The sequence below is a fragment of the Girardinichthys multiradiatus genome, chromosome 14, assembly GCF_021462225.1.
Source record: "Girardinichthys multiradiatus isolate DD_20200921_A chromosome 14, DD_fGirMul_XY1, whole genome shotgun sequence".
Lineage (NCBI taxonomy): Eukaryota > Metazoa > Chordata > Actinopteri > Cyprinodontiformes > Goodeidae > Girardinichthys > Girardinichthys multiradiatus.
In genome coordinates, this window is record NC_061807.1 from 42,365,275 (window position 1) to 42,390,111 (window position 24,837).

Here is a 24,837-nt window from a genome sequence, read left to right on the forward strand (position 1 = left end):
GTGAAGCATGTTCCTCCGGTGGCCGCTGGTGGCTTTCCTCCTCAGCTTCATCATCTCTCCGGCATGGAGCGTCCAGCACATGTCGTGGGAAAACTGGAAGTCCACGCTGCGTAACAGGGGAGATGAGTTCGAGGAGCCGACCTCCCAGCCGCATATCGTCTTCATCCTGGTGGATGATCAGGGCTTTCGGGATGTTGGGTACCATGGCTCCGAGATCAAAACCCCGAATTTGGACCGACTGGCGGCGCAGGGAGTCAAGTTGGAGAATTACTACGTTCAGCCGCTCTGCAGCCCGTCCCGGAGCCAGCTGATGACTGGCAGGTAAAGAACCTACCTGTGATTTCTGGGAGTATTTATTCTAATACAGCATCTGAGGCATTTTTCCAGTTTAGTATCAAGACTGATCTTGCTCTATATTAGTGACCCATGCTCATTTAGAACCTGTTGCTGTCAGATATCACCTCCTGCAGCAGCTGCAGGATTGTTGTAAAATGGAAAGCTGAGCATCATGACAGGTCAGGGGTCCTGGGTCAAGGCACCATACCCGCCCCCCGTCCCTCATCGCTGCTTTGAAAAAATTACATTATTACTTGATTTCTAATTCAATTGAACAGATTTATAAACTAAGTAACTAGGAGTCACAGTCTTCTTTAAGAAATAACCACTGGAAGGTTTTTGAGCTTTTTGCTGCATTATCTTGTACATCGCATGGTGTTTTCGAGCTCTAGGTGAAATGTAAACCCATAGGCAGTAGTTATGGTTTACAGCATAGTTGCAACTTCCCCCTGAGAATCCTAACACTTTACGCTGGTGTGTATTCAGACAATATGCAGAAATGCTTAACTGGTATTTCTGCATATTGCTGCCAATGTGCCTAACCAAACAATCTGCACAAAAATGGCATCTAATCCTAAATTTAGTAACAAATATTGTCAGAAGTAAAACTCAGATGACCCAAATTTCCCAGTTAACATGGTCTCAAGATGGCAAAGTAATTTTTAAGTACTTTCATGTTGAGATCCAGTGTTTCCTTCATATCTGTGAAAATTTTCAGTGGGCAGCTGGAAGCTGTAAAGGGAGCTTGGTTTATTATGTGCAGCGTCACAGAAATGCCTGTTGTGGTCTTGTTCTGGAGTACACATTCAAAAGGTTTTTTCTGTTGGACATCCACCATTGCAGGGCTTCTCCACTAGTTCCACTAAGTGCCTTTCTTTTATAAAATCTTAAGAGGCTTTCTGGGCACCACAGGTACTTGGCAAGCATCGGGAAACTTAATGGGAAAAGTGGATGCAGCCATGCAGACTTTCTGCAGTCTCTGTAAGGAGCTAACATCTGCACAGAACTGTAGGTATATGCTGTTTACAGACTTGGGCTCAGAATAAGAAGGTTGCACAATAGCAGGAGCGTGGTGGAGTGTGCACTACAGATGCAGTCTCAACCTTAGAAAATGAAAGCCAAATTTAGGCTGTGAAGTTGTTTAACACATATTACATACACATATTATCAGACTTTACACTTTATTGTCTGCTTGACCTGATAAATTGCACCTTCTCAATAGCTTGTCTGGGCACCAGCTACTGCTGTCATTTGTTTGTAATGCAAGTTATAGAAGCTGCCAAGAGAAGAAGTTTAAGATGGACATAGTTCTGGGCATTTACACTTTGATGATTCAACACTGGATGTCCATTAAATCTGCTGCATGGCTTTATAGGCATTTTAATTTAAATTCTAGAAATTAAAAATATTTGTTTTGAAAGGATTATGAAGACATTTCGAAGACTTTGGGACTCCAAAGAACCACAGTGAGAACCATTTTCCACAAATGGAGGAATTCTGGATCAATGATTCATCCAAGAGGTCCTAGAAGAAACTACAACAACATCTAAAGCTCTGCAGGACCCAAACCCATTGCTGACCAAAAAGAACAAAAAAGTGCATCTCACATTTACCAAAAAACATCTTGATAATTCCCAAGGGATTAAAAAAAACGTCTGTGGACTGACAAGACAAAAGTGGAACTTCTAAGGATGAACTTGTATGGTCCATCAGAAGCCTTCTCCTTTGCTACTGCTATGTTTCAGAATCAGAATCAGCTTTATTGCCAAGTTCGTACATACAAACAAGGAATTTGACTCCGGTACACTTTTCTCTCTGGTTTTGTTTATGCATTAAAGAATATACATATATACAATATACAAATATTCACATATATAAATAAAAAGGTGAACTTGCAACATCTGTATGCTGTTGTTTGGTTCTCTATTAAATGTTCATCAGAGAAACAGCCTGAGGGAAGAAACTGCCTTTGTGGCGGCTGGTTTTAGTAAACAGCGCCCTGTAGCGACGGCCTGAAGGTAAAACTCTAAACAGTTTATGTGCAGGGTGTGTGGGGTCAGCAGAGATTTTGGCAGCTCTTTTCTTGACCCTAGACCTGTATAAGTCCTGGATGGAGGGAAGGTCAGCCCTGATGATTCTCTCTGCATTCCTGATTATTCATTGCAGTCTGGACCTGTCCTGTTTTGTGGATGAGCCAAACCACACTGAGATGGATGAAGACAGGACAGATTGAATGATGACAGTGTAGAAGATGACCAGCAGCTCCTGTGGAAGGTTGTACTTCTTGAGTTGCCTCAGGAAGTACAGTCTCTGCTGGGCCTTCTTTCGAACAGTGTCTATGTGTGAAGACCATCTCAGGTCCTCAGAGATGGTGGTTCCTAAGAACCTGAAGTGGTCCACAGCTGACACGGTGTTGTTGAGGATGGTGAGGGGGGTGTATGGGGGTGGTGTTCTCCGAAAGTCCACCACCATTTCCTTAGTCTTGAGTCTAAATTGCCTCACCGAAGTCCTGTCTACTTCCTTTATATCTGTGACTATCCCACTCTTTCTTTGCTACCTTCTTCCTCTGAATACTTTTTTGCACTTTCTCATTCCGTCACCGACTTTTGTCTTCTCCCCTTTGGCCTGAGGTTTTGCCACACACATTCCTCCTAGGAGTGCCTGATATTGCGATGACGATATAGCCTGTGATATTTGCCTTTTATCTTCTTTCCTCTCCAGCGTTTTCATCAATAGCATTTGTGTTTGGTGTAAGCTTCTGCTGCTGCAGTGAGACTCTAACTGGCTAAATATCACATTTACATGTAAAATGCAAGTTCATAACACTTAGAAAATATTAGCCAACAAATAGTTGGTCTCCAAACAGTCCTTTACAATATGAATATTGCACACATTGATAATGGGATGATCATATATAGTGCAGCTTTAATTCCTATCAGTTTTCGATCACTAAATCATGCTCCTATGACAACTTTCTTCCCTCTAGGCACACATTCTACCACCTCATCTAGTTTGCTCCAGAAATCATTTTTCTCTTCCAACTGACATCTAACTTGTGCTGCATATTTACTAACAGAATTCAACAACACACCGTCAACTTTTAGTGTCGGGATAATGATCCGGTGTGAAAATCTAGTCACCTTTGTGAAACACTCTTCACAAACTGTTCTTTTAAGATGATCCCTATTCCATTCCTCTTTCTATCCAAACCATAGTAGAACGGTTTAAAACCACCTTCGGGGCTCCTTGTTTTTCTTCCATCTGGTGTCCTGGACACATAGAATATCTACCTTCTGTCTTTTCATCATGTCTGCCAGCTCTCTGCCTTTATCTGTCATTGTCCCTACATTTAAAGTCGCTACTCTGACCTCTAAACTCCTGCATTTTCTCTTGTCTTGTTGCCTCCTAACATGCTTTCTTCCTCTCCTTCTCACTGGATGTTAGCCATCAGCGGTCCAGCATCGTTCAGCACCATGTTGGCCAACAGCACTGGATGCAGTCGTTAACAAGGGTCTTATCTGATACAGCATTGAAGTAATGTAAAAATTATTACGGAATTATTTTGGTTCAAGTTTTACTTCGGGTGACTTTCCTGACAAGACACTTGCCAATTTATCCAATCCTGGGACCAGCACTGAGAGGACACATAATATACTTTATTTTTTTCTAACCTTTTTTAAGTAGTTAGATCTTGCTGAGATTAAACATCTCTTTTTCAAGAGAGACCCAAGAACAGCAGCAGCACACAGACATTTCCAATATTTAAACCACAGATACCAAAGCAGAATTAAAATAAATTTAATAATAAAATTAATGTACACTTACAGGAGGAACGAGGATAGGAAGCATGGACAGAGAACTGGACAGAGTAACAGACCATAAAGCTGTACAACACAACAATCCAGCTGCAACAATGAGAAAACAGGAGCTTATATACTGAGGGGAGAAAAAAATGACAAGCAATCCAGAAGAGCAATCAGATGAGATGTGGAGCGGCTGAAGGAGGGAGGCTAATTAACACAGATGAGCTGATCAGAAATTCAAAGAAACTACAACTCAAGGGAGGAAACATACACAGAGATTTGATTGGAATAATACCTAATGTAAAATTAAAGCTGCAAGCAGCATTGAAGGCCTAATGCCTTAACTGCATATTGACCAAATATGAAGCCGATAGCTCAAAATCCCTAGGAGGAGTTCGTTAAAGTCCGAGGTGAGTAAAAGTGAAAAACGGCCAAAAATTGGCCTTTGACCCAAAATGGCTGATTTCCTGTGCGTTTTAGGGCATACCCCCAAGAGACTTTTTTTCTAGGTTTGAGGAGCTCTAGCAGTGTGCCAAATATCAGATCTCTACGACTTACGGTTCAGCCTATCTCACGTCTGGGGGCGTAAGAGGTTTGGCCACGTCCACTGACGACGACACTAAGGAACAATAATTTCACGCAGGGGACAATTTTGGGTAAAATCGTGTGCATCAAGGGGCTTGCCAAAGTCCCCAAATTGCCCCGCAAAGACGCAATGGACCAATAATAAGAAATCCTACGATTTCAGTAGGCCCTTACAGGCCTTCCCGCTCAGGCCTAAATAACAGAACAGAAATACAAAGAAACCCAGGGGACATATTTATTAATGAGCAATAATGAGCACAGGGAATGAACTGAGGAAGGCAAGAAATTGGGAACATAAAAAACACACGCATAAAAGAAAATCAAAGCCTGAACACCTCTTGGTCATGACAGGCTTACTACTGGAACTGAAGTTCAGAAGCTTTGTCATTACTACATTATGAAATGCTTGAAAGAGAAACATTTAAAAAGTAATTTGGACTGCTACTGTTTTTAACTTATTGTAAGGTACAGTCATAACACAAGACTTTAGGGTTAGTCATATTACAGATTATTGAATGTAAAACAGTGGAGGTTGGGATACTCATTGATTCTTATACACCTGAGTAAATGAACGGATCTCCTTCAATTCTTGGTTCTGTATGAGGACATCCCTTGGACATTGTAGTTTCATGTTGTAAAGTAAAGTCCAAAGTAAAAATATGGTAAAGCTTTAAATTCCTTCGAGACGTGGACTGATAAGCATTAAGACACGAAGACAGTGGAGTGGCAAAGCTGCAGAGGCAGTTATGTAGAGCAGCTGCTATATGCCACCATAGCAAAGCTCATTAACCCTCCAGTAACATGAGCCTGGGAACAAATTTCATGCTATAGTCCCTTGGAAAAGCATTTAACCCCCTTGAATTTCTTTAAATATTTTCACATTCCAACCACAACCTTTGGTGAATTATATTGGGGCTTTATGATAGACAGACCCAGAGTAGCGCCTAATTATAAAGTGGGAGGAATTTGATAGATGGTTTACAAAATGTTTTACAGATAAATATCTGAAAAGTGTACAGCTGTAGGTCTTTTGGGGTATGTCTCGACCAACTTTGAACATCTACAGACTGACACATGCTTTGGTCTGAACTATCATAGCTCTGGCTGGATGTTTAGGGTTGTCCTGCTGGAAGATGAACCTCTGCCTCAGTCTCTAGTCTTCTGCAGCTTTCTTCCAGTTTGCAGTTGGTCCATCCTCTCTCCATGTTCAGATGATAGATTGAACAGAGCTCGGTGAGATGTTCAAAGCTTGGAATATTGTGGTAGAACCTAACCCTGCTTTAAACCTCTCCACAACTTTCTCCCTGACCTGTTTGCTGTGCTCCTTGGTCTTCATGATACTGTTTGTTCTCTAATGTTCCCTAACAAACCTCTGAGGCCAGGAAGATATTTAAACTCAGAAATATTTATACTTGCTGCACTGGATTAATTTATGCATTGTAATGAAAAGGAGGATGATTATATTTGAGGGTCACACTTTTCAGATTTGCAAATAATTTCGAAAACCTTGTATAATTTTCCTGTCACTGAATAATTTTACACTACTTTGTGTTGGTCAGTCAGTCATTTTCTACCGCTTATTCCATAGTGTTGGTCTGTTACATAAAATCCAATAAAATGCATAGTAGTTTGTGGGTATGAGGAAGTTAAAGAAGTATGAATACTTTTGCAAGGCTCCGTATCTGCCTGCAGGAAACTCATGGTACAAATCTTTAACCTGGCTGTTTTGCTTTAAGATGCACTGATGAGATTAGATACTTAAAACCAGTGCTTTTTTATAAATCCAGAGTTGAGCTGTTCAACCCCACAGCCTCCCTCCACCATCCCTTCCCAATGCAGAGAAAGACAAGAATGTGAAATATGTCTGAAGAATGTGTCTATGCCATTGTGAGACAAATATTTCTTTCTTAGTGCTCACTTTGCACACACTCCTTTAGCAACTGAATGTTTAAGGCTTGTCCAGACACATCCAGCTTGTGGACCTCCTGGTATGGTGTATGATGTACATTGCAAAACCCTTTGCATTTGTTGCAAAATGTGATCCATAGTATCATTTGTTTGACCATGGAGGTATGCTTACAAATGAATTCAGGCTATAAAGTAGGCATAACACTGAAAAATAATGCTCTCAAGCAATATAACAAAAAAATAAAACACACTTTGTTGAAAAGTAAATAGGGGTCACGCCATTCCAGACGACAGCCATGTAGACTGTACTTCAACTATTTTCTTGTTTATAAAAGTAAATAACAATAGCTATACTGTATTCCATGCAATTGGTAATAGTAAAACACAGAAGAAGTAAAGTAAAACTAAGACACCCAATAGTAAACATAACCTAAAACAAACAATAACTAAAAAAGAATAAGCTTTGGCCAACTTCTGACATTTCAATAAAAATCCAAACAATACTCCATACTAACTACTGCCACTCTATTCATTTGTATATCTGTCCATCCTATTCATTGAGCCAGTGGTTATAACTCAGAAGCAAATGTTTATCGAACCTCTCCTCAGAGAGCCTGTTTTTCTTTAGAGAGAGCACAAGCTTCCCCAGGCTAAACAGTCTCTCTACCAGGGCACTGGACAGGGTGGCTGCCTTATATCGAATAGAAACATTCTTTGAGAGGAAACCCGGGAAGTCCATGCCTTTTGCCCCTGCTTTAAAATACTCTGTCATCTGACTCTCAGCTGTTGCAGAGGTGTCCTCTTCATCCACCTCAAAATAAAAGAATTTGAGTTTAGATGTGCTGCAGTTCTTTATCTAGGACAATTTTTTGGCATTCTGCCAGCAGACTTGCTTTCGCATTGTCCTTCAATTGCTGTGACCAGAGCCATCATAGTTTGAACTTAGGGAAGCTCACAGTGGCCAAGACAGCATCTTTTTTTTTCAATCCAATATCCAATGGGCAGTCACACCAAGACAGCCTTTGCTGTGTGCCATCCAAATGTTTTCAGGATTTTTCTTTTAGCTGGGCACTCATTTTAGTATAACCATTGCTTAAGTATTTTGAAAATGTTTTTTTCTGCACAGGGGGGGGGGGGGGTCTACCTCTCCTCTCGCCAGAATTTTACCAATAAGGCTCTAATGAATTCCAACTCACCTGTTGGCGAGGGCAGCATGTTTTCAAAAACAGACTTGATGGTCAATCTTTTTAGCTCAGTCCGTGTTCTTTTTGTATGGCGTAGGATTGTCAAGTACTGCTCTGACTCACATGGGCCGCAGCAGGGCTCAGGTTCCTAGCCAAGAGTATTGTGGTAGGGAGAGACAATGCGAGGTGCTTCATTAAAATTAGAGTTGCTTGAAACTGATGTGGATTAAGTCTTGTTACCCGACATGATGTGCAAATAACTTTTGCCTTTGATTTCACGGCTTGCTGCTGGAGGACATAATGACCACTTTCACCCTTTTCGCTACATTCTCACACTACTCTCCAATTTTGCATTGTTTGCTGTTATTTCAGTTTTTAACTTTATGTTCTCCCTCTTTTCTCTTCCTAGAAGCTATACCTGGCCTGACTCTGTGTCTACCTGTGACACCTTTCTGGAGAGGGGCATCGTCCAAGCTTCTGCTGGCAACAACTTAATGCTCACCCTTTACCGATGATCCACATGGCCCTGTCTTTCAGTGTTTAACCCTTTCTCTCTCCTAGACATAGCAATTGACTGGGCTTTTACTGTAACTAATTATATGTGCTCTCTTTCAGACTCTAACCTTGAAAACTGGCTCAGAGTTGATCTGTTCTTTCTTTCTTGGTGAAACGACTAAAGGAGCTACATTCATAAACATTTACTTTTCCTTCCCATAGAAAGTACTCCTGGATCAGTGCTTCTTTGTTTTCTTTATGTCTCTGCTCTGTTCTCTCAAACCTCCAGTCGGTCGTGGCAGATGGCCGCTCACACTGAGCCTGGTTCTGCTGGAGGTTTCTTCCTGTTAAAAGGGAGTTTTTCCTCTCCACTGTTGCTACATGCATGCTCAGTATGAGGGATTGCTACAAAGTCAACGCCAGTGACTGTCCACTGTCTCTACATGCTCATCCGGGAGGGGGGAATGCTGCAAGTCACTGACTGGATGCAATCTGCTGGGTTTCCTTAGATAGAAAAACATTTTATCCAATTTGAATAAATAACTGAATCTGACTGCACTGTTCAATGGTTACGATTAATTGGAATATATGTACCTGACTTTTTGTGAAATGCCTTGAGACGACATATGTTGTGAATTGGCGCTATATAAATAAACTGAATTGAATTGAATTGAATTTCAGCGAGTATAAAATAGTATCTATACTTCCAATTTAGGAACGTTGTCTCTGAATTTGAGGGGTTCTCCGCCATTGCCATGCTTATCTTTTTTGTTAGTCTCAGTCTTGTGTGTACATCGTGAACACAAGCCCACCTTGCGCCTCTTCAGCCAATCGACATCAAGTATGCCTCTATCTCGTCACCCCTGCTTTTCTCATGCACTACAGAAACAGCTCCTAAAAAGCTGTTCTCTCCCGCAGCAGTGAGTGCTCTCCTATGAAAAGTCACTTTTAAATGATCGAGTTGTAGTAACGCGCAGCGTTATTTTAAAAATAGGCGTTGCCTAAATGAGAACAGTAATTAGGTGGAATTCTTTGTTACTGAAAAAATAACGCCATTAGTAACTCCGTTATTCTCCAAGGCCATTATTCACTACCAGGGGTCGCGTTAACTGAATATTTTCCGTTTTTTACCGTTTTTTAAAAATGACGTGAAATGTGATAATATTTCAAGTGACGGAAAATCTGAAGTCCATTCGTCATTTTGACAGATTGTAATTTATGCCCCCAACCATGTGGTGGTGAGTTAGCATATTAATTAGTTGTTTGCTACCCTGGGGGTGCTGAAGCAGAGTGCTTGCCGGATCAGGAAACCCCTTGTTCATAGCATAGACATTAATATACAGGGGTTGGACAATGAAACTGAAACACCTGTCATTTTAGTGTGGGAGGTTTCATGGCTAAATTGGACCAGCCTGGTAGCCAGTCTTCATTGATTGCACATTGCACCAGTAAGAGCAGAGTGTGCGAGTCAGGAGGAACGAGTCAGGAAACGTTTTCCTCCACCAGTATCACGTAGTGACCTGGCCACTATCCTGCAAGAAGAATGGCTTAAAATCCCTCTGACCACTGTGCAGGACTTGTATATGTCATTCCCAAGACGAATTGACGCTGTATTGGCCGCAAAAGGAGCCCCTACACCATACTAATAAATTATTGTGGTCTAAAACCAGGTGTTTCAGTTTCATTTTCCAACCCCTCTATATATTAATATATACACATATATAATAATATAATATTAGTATTAATGTCTATGGTTCAGAGAGTCTTGCCGACTTCTGATTACTTCAATTGGAAAAATGTTCCCTGATATCAAAGCTTTATCTGAAGTGGTGCTTGTAATTCCACTCTCTAGTGTGGCGACAGAGCGCAGATTCAGCCTCCAGAACAACATCAACACAGCCATGAGATGTCGTCTGTCCGAGGCAAAAGTCCAAAACCTATGACAATAGCCTCTGGAGCAATCCCACTTTGGACATTTGATTACACACATACAAGTCTGTAATTCATGTCCATGCGGACCAGGAGAAAGATGTGAGACTGTGCGTTCAGGTCACAGCAGGTGATCTGTTCATATTTTAAGTGCAGTTGTTTAATGTCATTTTTTATATGTAGTTACTGGGACCACAGTAAGTGTTTTTTGTCACTGCGGAGAAAAGGTTACATGTATCCATCTGGTTGATGTGAATTCTCTGTTCAGCTTGTTCGGACTGAATTTGATTAATTTAAATGATTGAAAATAAATGCTGTTGAATGTTTAATTATTATGATTTTACAAATAAAGTGATGGGTAAAAATAAATTATGACCGGATTTATTTGACCCTGTCAGTCAAAATGACTGACAACAAAAAAGGCTAGCGTAACCTCTTTTCCCAACACTGGCGACAAGCAACATCTGTTTTAGAGCTTCCTGTCAGCGCTGCACTGGTGGGCTGTTTAACAGTTTTTTATGAGTCTGGACTGCATTGGATCATCCCATTCAAGATCTGAAATGCTAAGGCTGATCAAACCTGAACTGCATGTTTCCAACAGGTTCTTTAAAACACAAAGATTTTTTGTCTTATCCCTGAAAATACAAAAGAGAGAGTTTTCCATAAGTTTGGAAATGACGCTAAATTGATTTATACAAACAAAAAACCTACAATATGTGGATGAGTCAAAACTGGACTGGAATATTATACATTGAATGGAAAACATTTAAAACAATGTAAATGGTTTTTAAAACAGTTACTAAATTTGTAAAGAAAAAAAGGGTCACAATTTCGACCTCCAACCATCATCTAACCATGATCATTTTGTTTTTTAAATAGGCCAATTTATGAAAAAGAAAAGTTGTTTTATTTAAGGTACATATGTTATGTAATCAGGGTGCTTAAATTATTTATTATTTAATTAAATAGCCATTCAGTCTGTCAAGCATTGTCCTGGGAATACCAGCCCTATATGGCAGTGGTATTAGAACAATAGATGATTTGAGCACTGGCATTAATGAACAGCAAAACTCTGTGCACTTATAGAATAAATTCACAACAACGTCTAAAAAATATATGAATTTAACTATAACAATTCAAGTCCAAGTTAAACATATTTCAATCAACAAACTCTTCACTAGGCTAGAATAATTCAACTAAAACTACCAAGCAAAATGAAGGAATAAAGAAAACTATGTACAACAAAAGGAACAAGAAAACCAATGAAAAAATAAAATAAAATAAAAATGTTTGAAAACTATTACCAGTAAAGGGATGCAATATTACCATTCAGTGTTATCTGTGTCTGACTACAAAGGTTTATCTTGAGGAATCTGGAGCCTTCTATGCTGGAATATCTTCTAAAACCTGATTTTAGAAGATAATCTCAAAAATTCAGAAATATGGTATAAAGCAGATAGGAATGGGAAGAAGGGAGTGAGGACGAGGAGAGAAGAAGAATGGGGGAGAGAGAATGTGGTATCAACTATGGCTTTAAATGGTAAATATTCAATAAAATCTACCAGGTACAGAATGCCATGGGTTGGGGCCCATCTAAGATCTTGTGCCAGGCCCAGGCAAGGCTGTCAGCTTGCCTGATCCCAGGGTATCATATATCCTTTCGCTTTTTGGAGCTGGATATGTTGTTACAGCCACACAACTTACAGTACTTGCCAGAAAGGCTTATGGAGTAAACGTATCCCATCTCTGTCCAGTTGGTCAAATAACTACTCTTCTAATGGAAAACGCGTTTAATATTCAATGACATGTTATTGTTGGGTTTGAACATTACTAAATAATTTGTCTGTCAAGAAAACACAAGACAGAGTATGCTTTCTGGACTCCATATGTATTTAGATGCTGGCTGCTTGGAAGGAGAGTAATTAAATCCCAAAAAAGCTCTTCTGTCATTGGTGAACACAAAACTATTTGGGTTGGATTTAATGAACAGAGAGAAGAGTTGGATATTTTTTTTTGCCTAAAATGTATTTATTTCAGTAAAGAAGCTGCTGAATAAAGAGCAAAAGAAGGAGTAAGACCTCAGAGATAGCAAGGAAATAAAGGATGCAGTTGCCAAAAGGAAGAGACAAGCCGCTGGAGGGTTGACTTTGATGGAATGCAGAGTGGCTTAATGTGGGCTGCTCATTTGAACCATATGTAAGAGGCATGTGAAGTAGAAGCCCGGTCAGCAGGTTTGTTTAGGAACTTCTATAACCAAGGCAGTTGGGGAAGCGGCCATTGCACTTGACTTATGGGATGTGGACATGTACCAGCACACTGTGATTTGAAGGTAATGGTGTGATTCATTGGTGTTGTAGATCAGTGCTTGTACAAATAAACCAGCATTATCAGCATGAATTCAGCTGCATGGAAAGTGGATGTGCTGACTCGGACATGTGATCACACATGGAAGTAAGCCACCAGCTGTTTCTCTGCTTTGCTGTCTGCATGCATCAGATAAATAAATGATGCAACAACGCGTAGGCCCTGGACTGTGGTTACCCTTTCCTGTTATGTTTAGTTTTAAAAGACCCATATAAACCAGTCAAGTGAACATATGGAGATCCCGCAGCAAAGGAGAGAGAAGATGTCAGAGGGCAGGAATAACTACAGCGATTGTTTTATGCTCCTGGAAGTAGACATGGGCCAGTGACCCGTATCAAGGTGCACCATGTTCAAAATCACAAAACATTTCCTTCATACCATTTCTAGGATTTACAGTACTTTTAATGTGATACCAGAGAATGTGAAGAAGTCAGTTTTCTCTGGCTGGGCATAGAATAACACAGGGCTCCCCCCACTCTTGCTGCACACTGCCAATCAGCTGCTTCAAACAAGGATACTACACCTTTCCTTCACTTACAGAAAGAGAAATTCTGTTGTTTGGAAACATTTCCCATTAGAAAAACCCAGACAGTCGTGGTATGGAAACTAAAGGAGCACCACACATCACATTTTAGCAGCAACTGCAGTTTTTGTTGATTTATTTTTTTTTGTTTAAATTTGAGCAAATAGAGCATTTTATACATTTATATTTACAGTTTTCTTTCAAATATATTAATACTGTAAACTTTAGGATTTTTGTGCACATTCATCATACAGTAAGAATCTCACACCCATAGACCCATGTCTACCTGGAAGTGTCCTTCATGTTGGTTAAACCCTGTAAAGTCAACCTATGTGCAGTTTGGAACCTATTTATAGCCTTTTATGATTTTCTAGTCAGAGACTGTAGGACTGATTTGTTGAGGTTATGCAGGCAGCAGTGAGCGTGACATTCCCTTTACATGGCTGGAACCTTTAGGTATTATAAAAATCAGAAGTGGAAAAACGTCCTTTTACAAACTGGATTAATTTATGCTGAGATTGAAGATAATTAAGCATATTACTTCCAAGAAGTTGTTTTATGGACATTTATGGTAAAATAATAAGGCTAAATTCATTCTGTCCTTAACTTGTGGAAACTATGTTCATTTTATTGAGTGAAAGCTATTACAAGTGCCCTCTTTTTACAGATATAAATAGGTTTTATATAATACTTTTTATGAAAAACTCTGGTTAGAATTATTTCATGTCATTTTACCGATTTGTTCAATAAGAACAGTGTGCATTGCTGAACATTTTAAGTAACAAAATGTAATTGTACCCAATTGTTAATCCTTCTGCCAGATGGTGTAAACTACAGCAATAAAATCCCTGAGATTCCCAAATATAACATACCTATAAGAGATCTTGTGCACATGCTGCATTCTAGGCAACAAAGCAATCATCATATTGCATATCATGTATATGAAAATAAAATATAACTGTTTTGCATATTTCATAAACCACAAACAAAAACATCATACATACACATATACACCAAATAACACATGCAAACCCAAATATATATATACATATATATATATATATCCTTACACAAGCATATGCATATGTGAACACATCCATGTACACACAGAAACATTTTTACCCTGGCATTCATTGCACAGAGCCTGTCACAAACCCAAATTTAATATGGTTAGTTTCAGAAGACTTAAGACATCCCTTCAAGCAGGGTGTGAACTATACAACAGGCATAAGGGGATCGACCTTTTTTTATCTCCACAATGTGGAAGTCAACCTGCATAATGCTGGACTGGATCTCAGTAAACTGATGTCTTATAACCCATTAGGACTTTTCTTGGTTTTACAGAATATCTGCCATCAGTGGTTTATATCGAGTCCAGCAGTTCATAGGGCCTAAACCACATGTTTGTACTACTTATTTTGATGCTAAAAAGAATCTGAACAGACAACCTGAGCAGACGTATGTTCTACATTCAAAAAGCTCTGTCAACATGAAACAGAGGGAGATAAACAGGATTTTGAGCAATTTCATCTCTCAGGTGTTACACATTTTAAATGTCAGAAAAAAGCAATGTTCCTCACATTTTGCTTCTACTTTTCTGTTTTATTAATAACAATATGTTACGACCCGTCTAGGGGAGGCTCAAATCGTAACATATTATGAGTGATCCCAGTGCTCGACAAATCTCAACAGCCACAACAATTGTAAGTTCCAACAGGCAGTCTGTTGATATATTAAAAGCTGTTTGTTAACACACGTTCTGCTTACAAAGGAGGAGATGCTTAGCCTTTAGAGTGAACCAAGGCCGAAAATAACAAACAAAAGGAACTATCCCCATAAGCAACACTTACCTAATGAAATAACCGATAAACCAAATGACAAGACGTTACCTCCCTAACTAAATAAACAGGAGAAAACCAATGCTACAGAAACAGTGGTTCATTCCTACAAACGTCTCATCACATCATTTACAAGTTTGCTTTTAACAGCAGTAGCAAAACAAACAGTCCTTTATACAGCTGCTGAATTGTATGCTAACTTCAGATGCTAAGGACGAAGCCTACAGAGAGTAACCTAAAATTAAACTAATTTAATGTGCTCACTTTAAGTCAGAAAAGTATGTGAGTGTGTTATCTTTTTGAGCATGTTTTTAAAAATCATACAAACATTTTTTAGGCATCATTAGAACATTTACTTCAAAGAATCTCCATGACCGATCCTCTTCCTCAAATACCCATCCACTTCATTGTTTCCTGCATTTACATTTCAATGTCTAATTATGGACCCACAATGCACTCTCTGTGTACCACTGATCCTGTTGATAGTTGGATTTCAGACTTGCCCCTGGACCACCAACTGACAAGACATTATTCCCATCACCATATGAAACTCTTTCTTTGCCCCCCTCCAGAGTCAGTGGGTTCTCACGATGAGCTCAAAGACAAGGCCATTAACCGAGGTATCAGGTTCCGAACAGTGATGTGTATTACCTTGTGAATAGTTAGACGTCTGAAGGTCCTGGGAACCAGCTGTTCATCTGTTTGGCCCAGTTTTGCAAAGTTTTAAACAGAGCTTTACAGTTTCCTAAGATGATTCAACCATTTTGCAGACATAAACCCAGATGGCATTTTTTTATTTAGCAAATCAGCAGCTGACCCCAAAATACTGTGATAAGTTTGATTTATGTGGATTAGGGTAGCTAAAAGAATATGGTTCTAGCAGCGGTGGTAAGGGTTGACCAACAACTATATTGTCAAAGAAAAGTTTGTTTAATCTAAAGATTGGGGGTCTTGGTGGTTTATGCTGCTGGGGGTATAAACCACCGCCATCTCCTGCACAGCAGGAGATGGCGGTGTGGCTGGGTCGGGGGGCCTTGCTGCCCCATGTCTCACTCTGCTTCTGCATTTTTTTTGATGACATAACTCAGTGCGGGGCGTATGGCTGCCCTGAAGGTGATGCCTTTGTGTCTGTCTGCTTAGGGCTGCTGCAGCCTTCAGGATCTGAGTCAACCTGTCCTTTGCTGTTCTTGGCCGTCTACCGCTCTCACCAACAACAACTGAGCACTTCTAGGTAGCAAACTTGTTTACACACCTCAACACAAATACACTAATTTCTACACATGCGCTCACCCCAGCCCTCCACGCACGCACACACACACACACACACCCATACACAACATAAAAATAATCAGGGTCATACAAACTTGTTAATGTGGCCTGCCTACTTTGACGCTGGATCCAGTCTTGATTTAATAAAGTCAGTCATGGAATTAGGATTCCATTTTGAGATATCCCTTTTGTAGAGCAAATCTGACCTGGCACCTGTAGTCAACCAGCTTCTCAATATGTTATGCCTGAAATGCCTTGACAGGACACTTGAAAAGAAGAAAAATGGGCCAGATGGTCCATATTGTTTGGAAAGTTGTCTGTGAAAACTAATAGGCGAATAGACGTCTCTTTACAGATGATTTATGGACATATGTTAAATCATAAGATACATTTCCACTGTTATGCTGATGATACTGAGATATATTTATCCAAATGCTGATAAATCTGTCTACTGTCTTGGAGACATAAAAACCTGGATGACGTTAAATTTTCTGCTTTTAAATGCAGACAAGACAGAGGTTGGACCAGAGTCTTTGAGAAAGGAAGGGGCTTCAACCCGTAAGTTCAGCCATCAGTGACTCAATGGAAATGAAACAAGTTCCCTGCTGAGTAAAGTGATAGAGCGGAGTAGGGACGTGTGGAGCTGGAACCTTCAGTGGAAAAGATGCATTAGTTTTCAGGCTTTTCTCCTGTGCAACCAGCTCCCAGTTTTGGTCTGTGAGGCACACACCCTGTCTACTTTCAAGCATAGGTTTTAAACAGTCCTTTTTGACACTCTTATGCCCCTTTTCCACTGGCTCGATTTGGCCCTACTCGACTCCACTCGGCTCTCTTGCGGGCGTTTCCATTACTGTTTTTTCGGTACCAGTACCTACATTCGTGGTCCCTGCTCCTGAGCAGGTACGACCGGGGCTGAGTAGGGACTACATGTGACGTGAACAGACTGCTGTTCACTGATTGGCCATGGGAGGAGGAGAAATGAGAAGGTTTTTGTTGAGAGCAGGGAAAAGGGAAAAGTTAATAAAGCTCAAGAACAACTACAATAATATTAAGGACCACTATGGTCGGAGCAGGTCATACATGTAGTTTCACGATTTACAGATAATAAACCATGCCTGAAGGCTGAGAGAAAAGAAAAAGGACACATCAGCTTTCTGAATTACATGCAGGCAGAGTGCTGCACTGTCACCAGATCTAAAAATTATACCTGTCATTATATATATATATATATAATGACAGGTATATATATATATATGTGTGTATATATCTATCTATATATATAGATGGATATATACTGTATACAGATAGATAGATAGATAGATAGATAGATAGATAGATAGATAGATAGATAGATAGATAGATAGATAGATAGATAGATAGATAGATAGATAGATAGATAGATAGATAGATAGATAGATAGATAGATAGATAGATAGATAGATAGATAGATAGATAGATAGATAGATAGATAGATAGATAGATAGATAGATAGATAGATAGATAGATAGATAGATAGATAGATAGATATTGTTTTAAAGCCCCTTGTTTTAAAAATTAAGGTGTGAGAGCGCAGCTTACTGAAGTAGGTCACAGCGCTGAGTGCTGCCACGCAGCTCAGAATCAACTGATCAGCTCACGATCTTGACAGACTATTATTACAATAAATGTAGGTGAGCATTATCTACTTACCTGTCACAAAATGTGCACTGCACACTCGGGCGTGGGTGAGATTCAAGCTGTCCAAATCCACCCTGGATATCTGATTCAGCCACAGTAATAGACATTGTGTACTCAGTGTTTTTGTTTTCTCACACTGATTTTCTATCACAGCTGGCAGATGGTAGAATGAACGTTGGTCTTGACCACCACATGCAGCACAACCCACAATTAAGCAAGTTTTCACCATATATGGTAGAATGGTCCGGAGTTTTGCTTCACTGATCACACTAAAACAAATAAAGCAGGATGCACCTGCCACCCAAAATGGTGATCCCGAGCTGTGGTCACGTGACCGTGATGTCATGTGAAAACCCCCATTAAAGAGCCTATTTACATTTCCACAGATATCTTTAGTGCTGGCAGGGAGTCAGAGGGTAGAGGGGAGGGGGTTGTAGAGTTGTTGGTGGGGGTGCAGATAGTCATTTTATGTGAGAGTGGGGTGTGGGCAAATGTGTTGAATGCCTGTTTTTCAAACCTTTAGAAGAAGGGGTTGAGGTCATCAGCCAGTCGGGGGGTCATCACAGTGTGTGGGGATGTGCTCCTGTAGTTAGTCATGTTGTGCGTGCTCCTCCAAACTACTGTTGGGTCTTTAGCTGAGAAGCTGCTTTTTAACTTTTCACTGTAGCTTCTTTTAGATGACTTAAACTTGGTGAGTGTGTTTATTGCCTGCTCATACAGGGCCTGGTCCACTCTGCTGTAAACGTCTTCTTTGGTCTTCCTCAGATGTCAAGTTAGCTATGTTTTTTGTTGCTGTATGTAAGAAAGGTCTTAGTCTATATGCACTTTCTCACAAAAACAGGTATAGGAAGTGAATGTTTCAGTGAGCTCATTTAGATCAGTGGCTGAAGCTTCAAAATCACTCCAATCTGTGAAGTCAAAACTGGCCTGTTACATTTACCTTGACTCATCAGTCCTAGCCTCTTGAACAGTCCTAGCCACAAGCTTAGAGGTTTTTAATTTAGAGGTGCAGTTTTTCAGCTGCACAGGGAACAGCACAATATGCTTCTGTTACTATTGTGTAACAGTGGTCCAGTGTGTTTGTGTCTCTCATGGGACACTTTACATGTTGTTTGTATTTTGGTACTTCATTAGAGAGGTTTGTGCTAATAAAATCACAAAGAACAAAGAGGGAGTCTGGATGTTTTTCTGCCATGACTGGTTTCCACTCAACAAGCTGTATTTCAGGCTCTGATGTGCAGGCTTGTGGTGGGATGTAAACACCGACCAAAGCACTGGAGTTCTGTTTAGCTATGGCCCCTTCCTAAAGAGGGATATCAGCTAAGCTACTGCTGCCAATAACTTCATGTTCTCTTATAGATGATACACTTGGCCCTGTATCTCTCCTAGACATAGCCATTCAACTTTTTGTATGACTGTTTTTCTGTTTAGCAGTGTTTCTTTCCTAGATAAATAAACTAAAGGAACTATCTGCGGCCATTAACTTTTTGCTTTTTCTTCAACATAGAAAGTACTCTTAGATCAGTGCTTCCTTTTTGTGTGTATGCTTTGTCTTCTCAAATCCCCAGTTGGTGTGGCAGATGGCAGCTCACACTGAGCCTGGTTATGGTTCTGCTTGGGGTTTTCTCTTATTAAAGAGTTTTCCTTTCTACCCTTACAACATGCATGCTCAGTGTGAGGGTTTGCTGCAAAGTTAACAACTCAATGCAAGCTACGCTACATGCTCGTCCAGTAGGAGTGAATGCTGCAAGTCAATGGCTCGATGTGATCTGCTGGGTTTCCTTTCATAGAAAACCTTTTACCTATTTGAATAATGAACTGAACTTCACTGCATTGTTTCATAACCAGAATCAAATTGAAATGTATGCACTTGACTTGGAATCTGACCATACGATTGGACTTGACATTTAACTTTAATCGTACTAATATCGTATCAAGTGCCTTGAAACGATTGTTGTGAATTCCCTCTAGATAAACTGAATTGAATTGAATGGAAAGTTTAAAGTCATTGCAATACCTCATTTGGTGTTTGTGTGACCACAGTAGCACAAGTATTAAAGGTTGTAATCTCAGGTGATTTTATGTATTTGGGTCAGCCTGAGTCACTCTATAAGCAGATCCAACTCTCATTCGAAAGTACATTGTAAAAGTTAAGCAAATGAAGATGTGAAACTTTTTGGCATTCTCTGCCCAGTTGAGCCGAGTGCTCTGGTCAATTCTGGTACCTACTACAAGGATGTACATTTCTCCATCAAAAATGCTCTGACCTAAAACAATCCAAAAACCTGCTAAGATAGGTGTCATTAATCTCAACCAGTTGATCACAAATATATTTCTAAAGGATTTAGTTTGGCCATACAAGCCACAGACAGTAACTGCTTTCAGTGGGTCTTTACCAGTCTGGCCTTTTTGTTTATCAGGACTGCTTCTGTGTTTGGGGCCTTATAGTCTTTTTAATTGGATCATAATGAGACTAATAAACAAAAATGCTGGTAAAAGGGGTTGACAGGTTTTATTGGTGAAGAAAGTTGGAAGAATGTTTAGTTTTTTCCAAATTGTAGGATTGGGTTTTCAATTTTTATAGTTGTGTTTGGAACATTGTACACAACACTTAATGGTGTAAACCTTTGTAGACCTTTGTCTTGTCCATGGGGAATAGTGGTTTCCTAAGCCTGACCAGTAAGATTCTCTTGTAATTTAAACTTCCTTTCTGACAACTAAACCAGATCTTTGTCTTATCCTTTTCTCCTTATGACAGTTTGAGTTCACACCACAAACCTCAGAGGCAAATGTGGTTTAGAACAGGAGACAAGGGTGAAGACACTGTGTTGGTTCTGTGTTTCTAGGGTGTCTTGCTTTCATTTAAAGTTGAAAAAGGGAGTCAGCCAGAATTTAATATGTTTGCTTCTAAAAGAGGCCTCCAGAGTTCCGGTCTGACTAAATGATGACAAGGGATAGCTGAAGAGGATCCTTTATAATAAGACCACAAAACTAAATTGTGGAATTCGGGGTTTCCCCCGAACAACTTGAAAAATGACACCATAATAAAGCCGAGTGTACTCTCAACTATTACTAAAGTCTGCTAAATTGTAACATTGCAGTATCTTATTCAACTACAGTGATTACGTTCACCTGAAATGAGGTGAAGCTGAATCTAGACATAACTGGTTCAGAGGAAAAAATGGCTAGTCTAAATCCAGCTGACTGTTGCGTTCAACCAGCCACCAACACAATGACAGTCTCTATAGCAACGGACATGTGACCTCACACTGGTTTGGTGTCGGGATAAGTCTGTCCCGGTAGGTGTTTTCCCGCAACCAGTGCTTCTATGGTGCATTCAAGTACAACTTGTACAATGGATTTTATGTTCTTTAAAACAACCCCAAAATGATTTCAACAGTTTATCATTGTCATCAATAGTTGACACAGTCCGATTCACAAAATCTTAAGCAACATCACTGACCATTTTAAAGAGGTTTTTTTTTCATTGTGTTTATGAACTGACAAATCAAACCAAATCTCCAGTCGGTCAGTTTTGGACACTTTTGAAATGCTAGAACAAGAAAATGTGAATATTCTTTGTTTACCGTGGAATAAAGTCAAAAAATATTTTGTTTTTATGTGATTTGACATAGTACATAATTTTAGGTGTATGTAAAGTTTTGCAAGGTACTGTAAGAAAGAAAGAGGAAAAACTGATCAAACTGACAGCACCACTATTTGAGGTTAATATCAGCCAAAAGGTGGACTCCATTCTTCCTGCTGCTTTTGTAAATACTTGAGAATTTACTGTTTGTATGTGTTCATCTTCTAATGGTTTTTTTTTTTTTTTTTTTTACAAAGGTATCAGATCCATACAGGCCTCCAACATTCTATCATTCGAGCCACCCAGCCCAACTGCCTTCCCTTGGAAAACATCACCCTTCCCCAGAAGCTCAAAGAAGCAGGCTACTCCACCCACATGGTGGGGAAGTGGCACCTGGGCTTTTACAAACGTGGCTGCCTTCCCACCCAGCGTGGTTTCGATACTTTCTTTGGATCCCTGCTCGGAAGCGGTGACTACTACAGTCACTACAAATGTGAAGGCCCTGGTATGTGTGGCTATGATCTGTATGAAGGGGAAGAGGCTGCTTGGGAACAGGACCGTGGTTTGTACTCTACTGTGATGTTCACTAGAAAGGCTGTCAGTATCTTGGCCAGTCACAATCCTCACATACAACCCTTGTTTCTTTACTTAGCTTACCAGGCAGTTCATTCTCCGCTGCAAGTTCCTGCTCGCTATCTCGAGCGCTACAAGGGAATTCCAAACCCACATCGGCGTAAATATGCGGCCATGGTTTCCTGCCTTGATGAAGCCATTCACAACCTCACTCTAGCCCTAAAGCAGTTTGGTTATTATGACAACACGGTTATAGTGTACTCCACAGACAACGGGGGCCAGCCATTAGCTGGTGGAAGTAACTGGCCCTTGAGGGGGAGTAAAGCCACCTATTGGGAGGGTGGCATCAGGGGAGTGGGTTTTGTTCACAGTCCCCTGTTGGTAAAAAAAGGGTCAAAATGTCAATCTTTGGTCCACATAACTGACTGGTTTCCTACTCTGGTGACCCTGGGTGGGGGCACCTTAGATGAAGATCTAAATCTGGATGGATATGATATTTGGGAGGCCATTAGTGAAGGTCGGCCTTCACCTCGCTTAGACATTTTACATAACATCGACCCAATTTACACCAAAGCCAAGAATGGCTCTTGGAAGGCGGGATATGGTTTATGGAACACAGCCATCCAAGCTGCGCTCCGAGTTGGCCACTGGAAGCTACTGACCGGTGTGCCGGGCTACAGCGACTGGGTGCCTCCACAGACTTTCTCCAATCAGCGGCTAACCACTCGCCATCATAATGAACGTGTGCGTTGGGACAGAGGTAAATCTGTCTGGCTGTTCAACATCACAGCTGATCCTTATGAGCGAATAGACTTGTCTCAGCGTTACCCACATATAGTGAAAAAGATGCTGATGCGGTTGGTGCATTACAACAAGACCGCTGTGCCAGTACGCTACCCAGCCAAAGACCTACGCTCCAACCCTCAGTACAACGGAGGGGTGTGGGGACCCTGGTATAAGGACGAGAAGCAGGAGCGAGAGGATGAGGAGGAGGGATACAATAACTTGTTTAAACACCATTTTGGTAAAAGAAGGTGGAAAATTAAATCAAAGAATAAAAAGCTGAAACGCAAAGCAGAACATTAGCTTAAAGCATTTATTATAAAGCCTCAGACTGCCTTTACTCAGGGATTCTAACTCCAGGCTGCCTAACTGGACTTCACAATACACTGCAGTGAAAAAGTGTTACAAATTTATGCTTTCTAGTCTCACTTAAATATTTCAGATCATCAAACACATTTTAATATCACACAAAGATAACATGATTAAATACAAAAAGCAGTTTTCAAATGATGATTTCATTTATTAACCTCTTAAGGTTAATAAAAGGGGCGTGACATAGCTTTTATTAACTGACCCTTTTTTACAGCAACTTAAACACTCACCTTTCTAACAAGGAATAACTTGTCTTTCTAGCACCTTCTCTGGTGATGTAATTTGCTTGCACATTACAGTCTGCTGGTTGCTGTCTGACGGCTGCTAGCTTGCATGCTACTGCGTTAGCTTTCAGTTATGTTTCCAACATTACATTTTGATGATACACAGGATAAATGTCATAACCAAAGGTTATGTCATATGCAGGACTCCAACAATGGAAATCAGCACATTTATTTGACCAGATTCTCTTTCCTTTTTATGAGGTGAAAAACACATTAGTTAAGGTTTTGGCACCCTTTGCTTAACTGCCATTTCCGTCTGGCACATTGCCCTCTAAAGCTTTTGTGGAACATATATGCTTCAACTTATTCAGTCCAAATTTGCAGCAGTTATATTGAAGATGTGGATGAATGCAACCGGGGGATCTCCTCGGAATTCCATAATGTTTTGCAATGTTCATTTAGAAAAAACTTTTGGCGAGGCTCAAAAATTTAAATTTTTTTCTTTGTTTAATCACAAATATGTCAAACATAGTAACAGTTACAATAGTGGTTCCACTGGAAAAACATAATTTTTTGTCTTACCTTTACACAGATCAAACATTTGCATGTAGGCCTAATAACTGTGAAACTATACTTGATATATTTAAAGTAATTTCTGGCGGAAATTCCTCTAAAACCTCTTAGGGCTTAACAGGTTAAAGGGAAAAAGCTATCCAAAACAACATGACTATATGTGAAAACATAATTACCTCCTAAACATAATAACTGGTTGTGATGGCAACTACTGCCATCAGTAACTGGTAATAACTGGCCCATGCTTTTTTTCTTTATTAAATGAAATCATCATTTGAAAAAAATTACCAAATAATAAAAGCAGAAGAAATCTGAAAGGGAGTACCCTAAATACTTTTTCACAGCACTACAGTGTATTAAATGTGCTGATGGAGCTTTCAGAGTGCCTGACAATGACTTGTTCAAATACTGACGCCATGCCCAGACAGTAAAGACCTCAGTTCAGTGTTTGGAGCATTTAATTGTGGCTTTTTTTTGTAGAATCTATTACATGAATGAACTGTTGTCACTTTAATAATTCATGTTTCACTTACAGTAGAACATCCATTTTTTCTTTTGTCAGTTACCATAAATACAGTGGTAGTAAAGTAAGAGGTAGTTCTATCATGTTGTTCATTGTGGTGCTACAGTATTGTCCTAGCAGATGTAGGATTCATGTGATGTTTGTGATCAAATATGTTGATTTTTATAAGTACACTCTGTTTGTGCTTTAGAACAATAGACTTTGTTCCTTCTTTCAGAAGACTTGCGTTTGGTCGGGCACCAGGCCAACCTGAATCTAACTCAAGGAGAGAAATAAAGCCTTAGGCATTGAA

General features: G+C 40.0%; 1 protein-coding gene across 1 annotated transcript; it reads left to right on the top strand.

Moving 5' to 3' along the window:
- Window positions 1-24,837, top strand: arsj (arylsulfatase family, member J). The gene is made up of 2 exons (XM_047386616.1): window positions 1-321; window positions 21,755-24,837. The coding sequence occupies exons 1-2, from the start codon at window positions 8-10 to the stop codon at window positions 23,154-23,156; spliced, it is 1,716 nt and encodes a 571-aa protein (XP_047242572.1). The 5' UTR covers window positions 1-7; the 3' UTR covers window positions 23,157-24,837.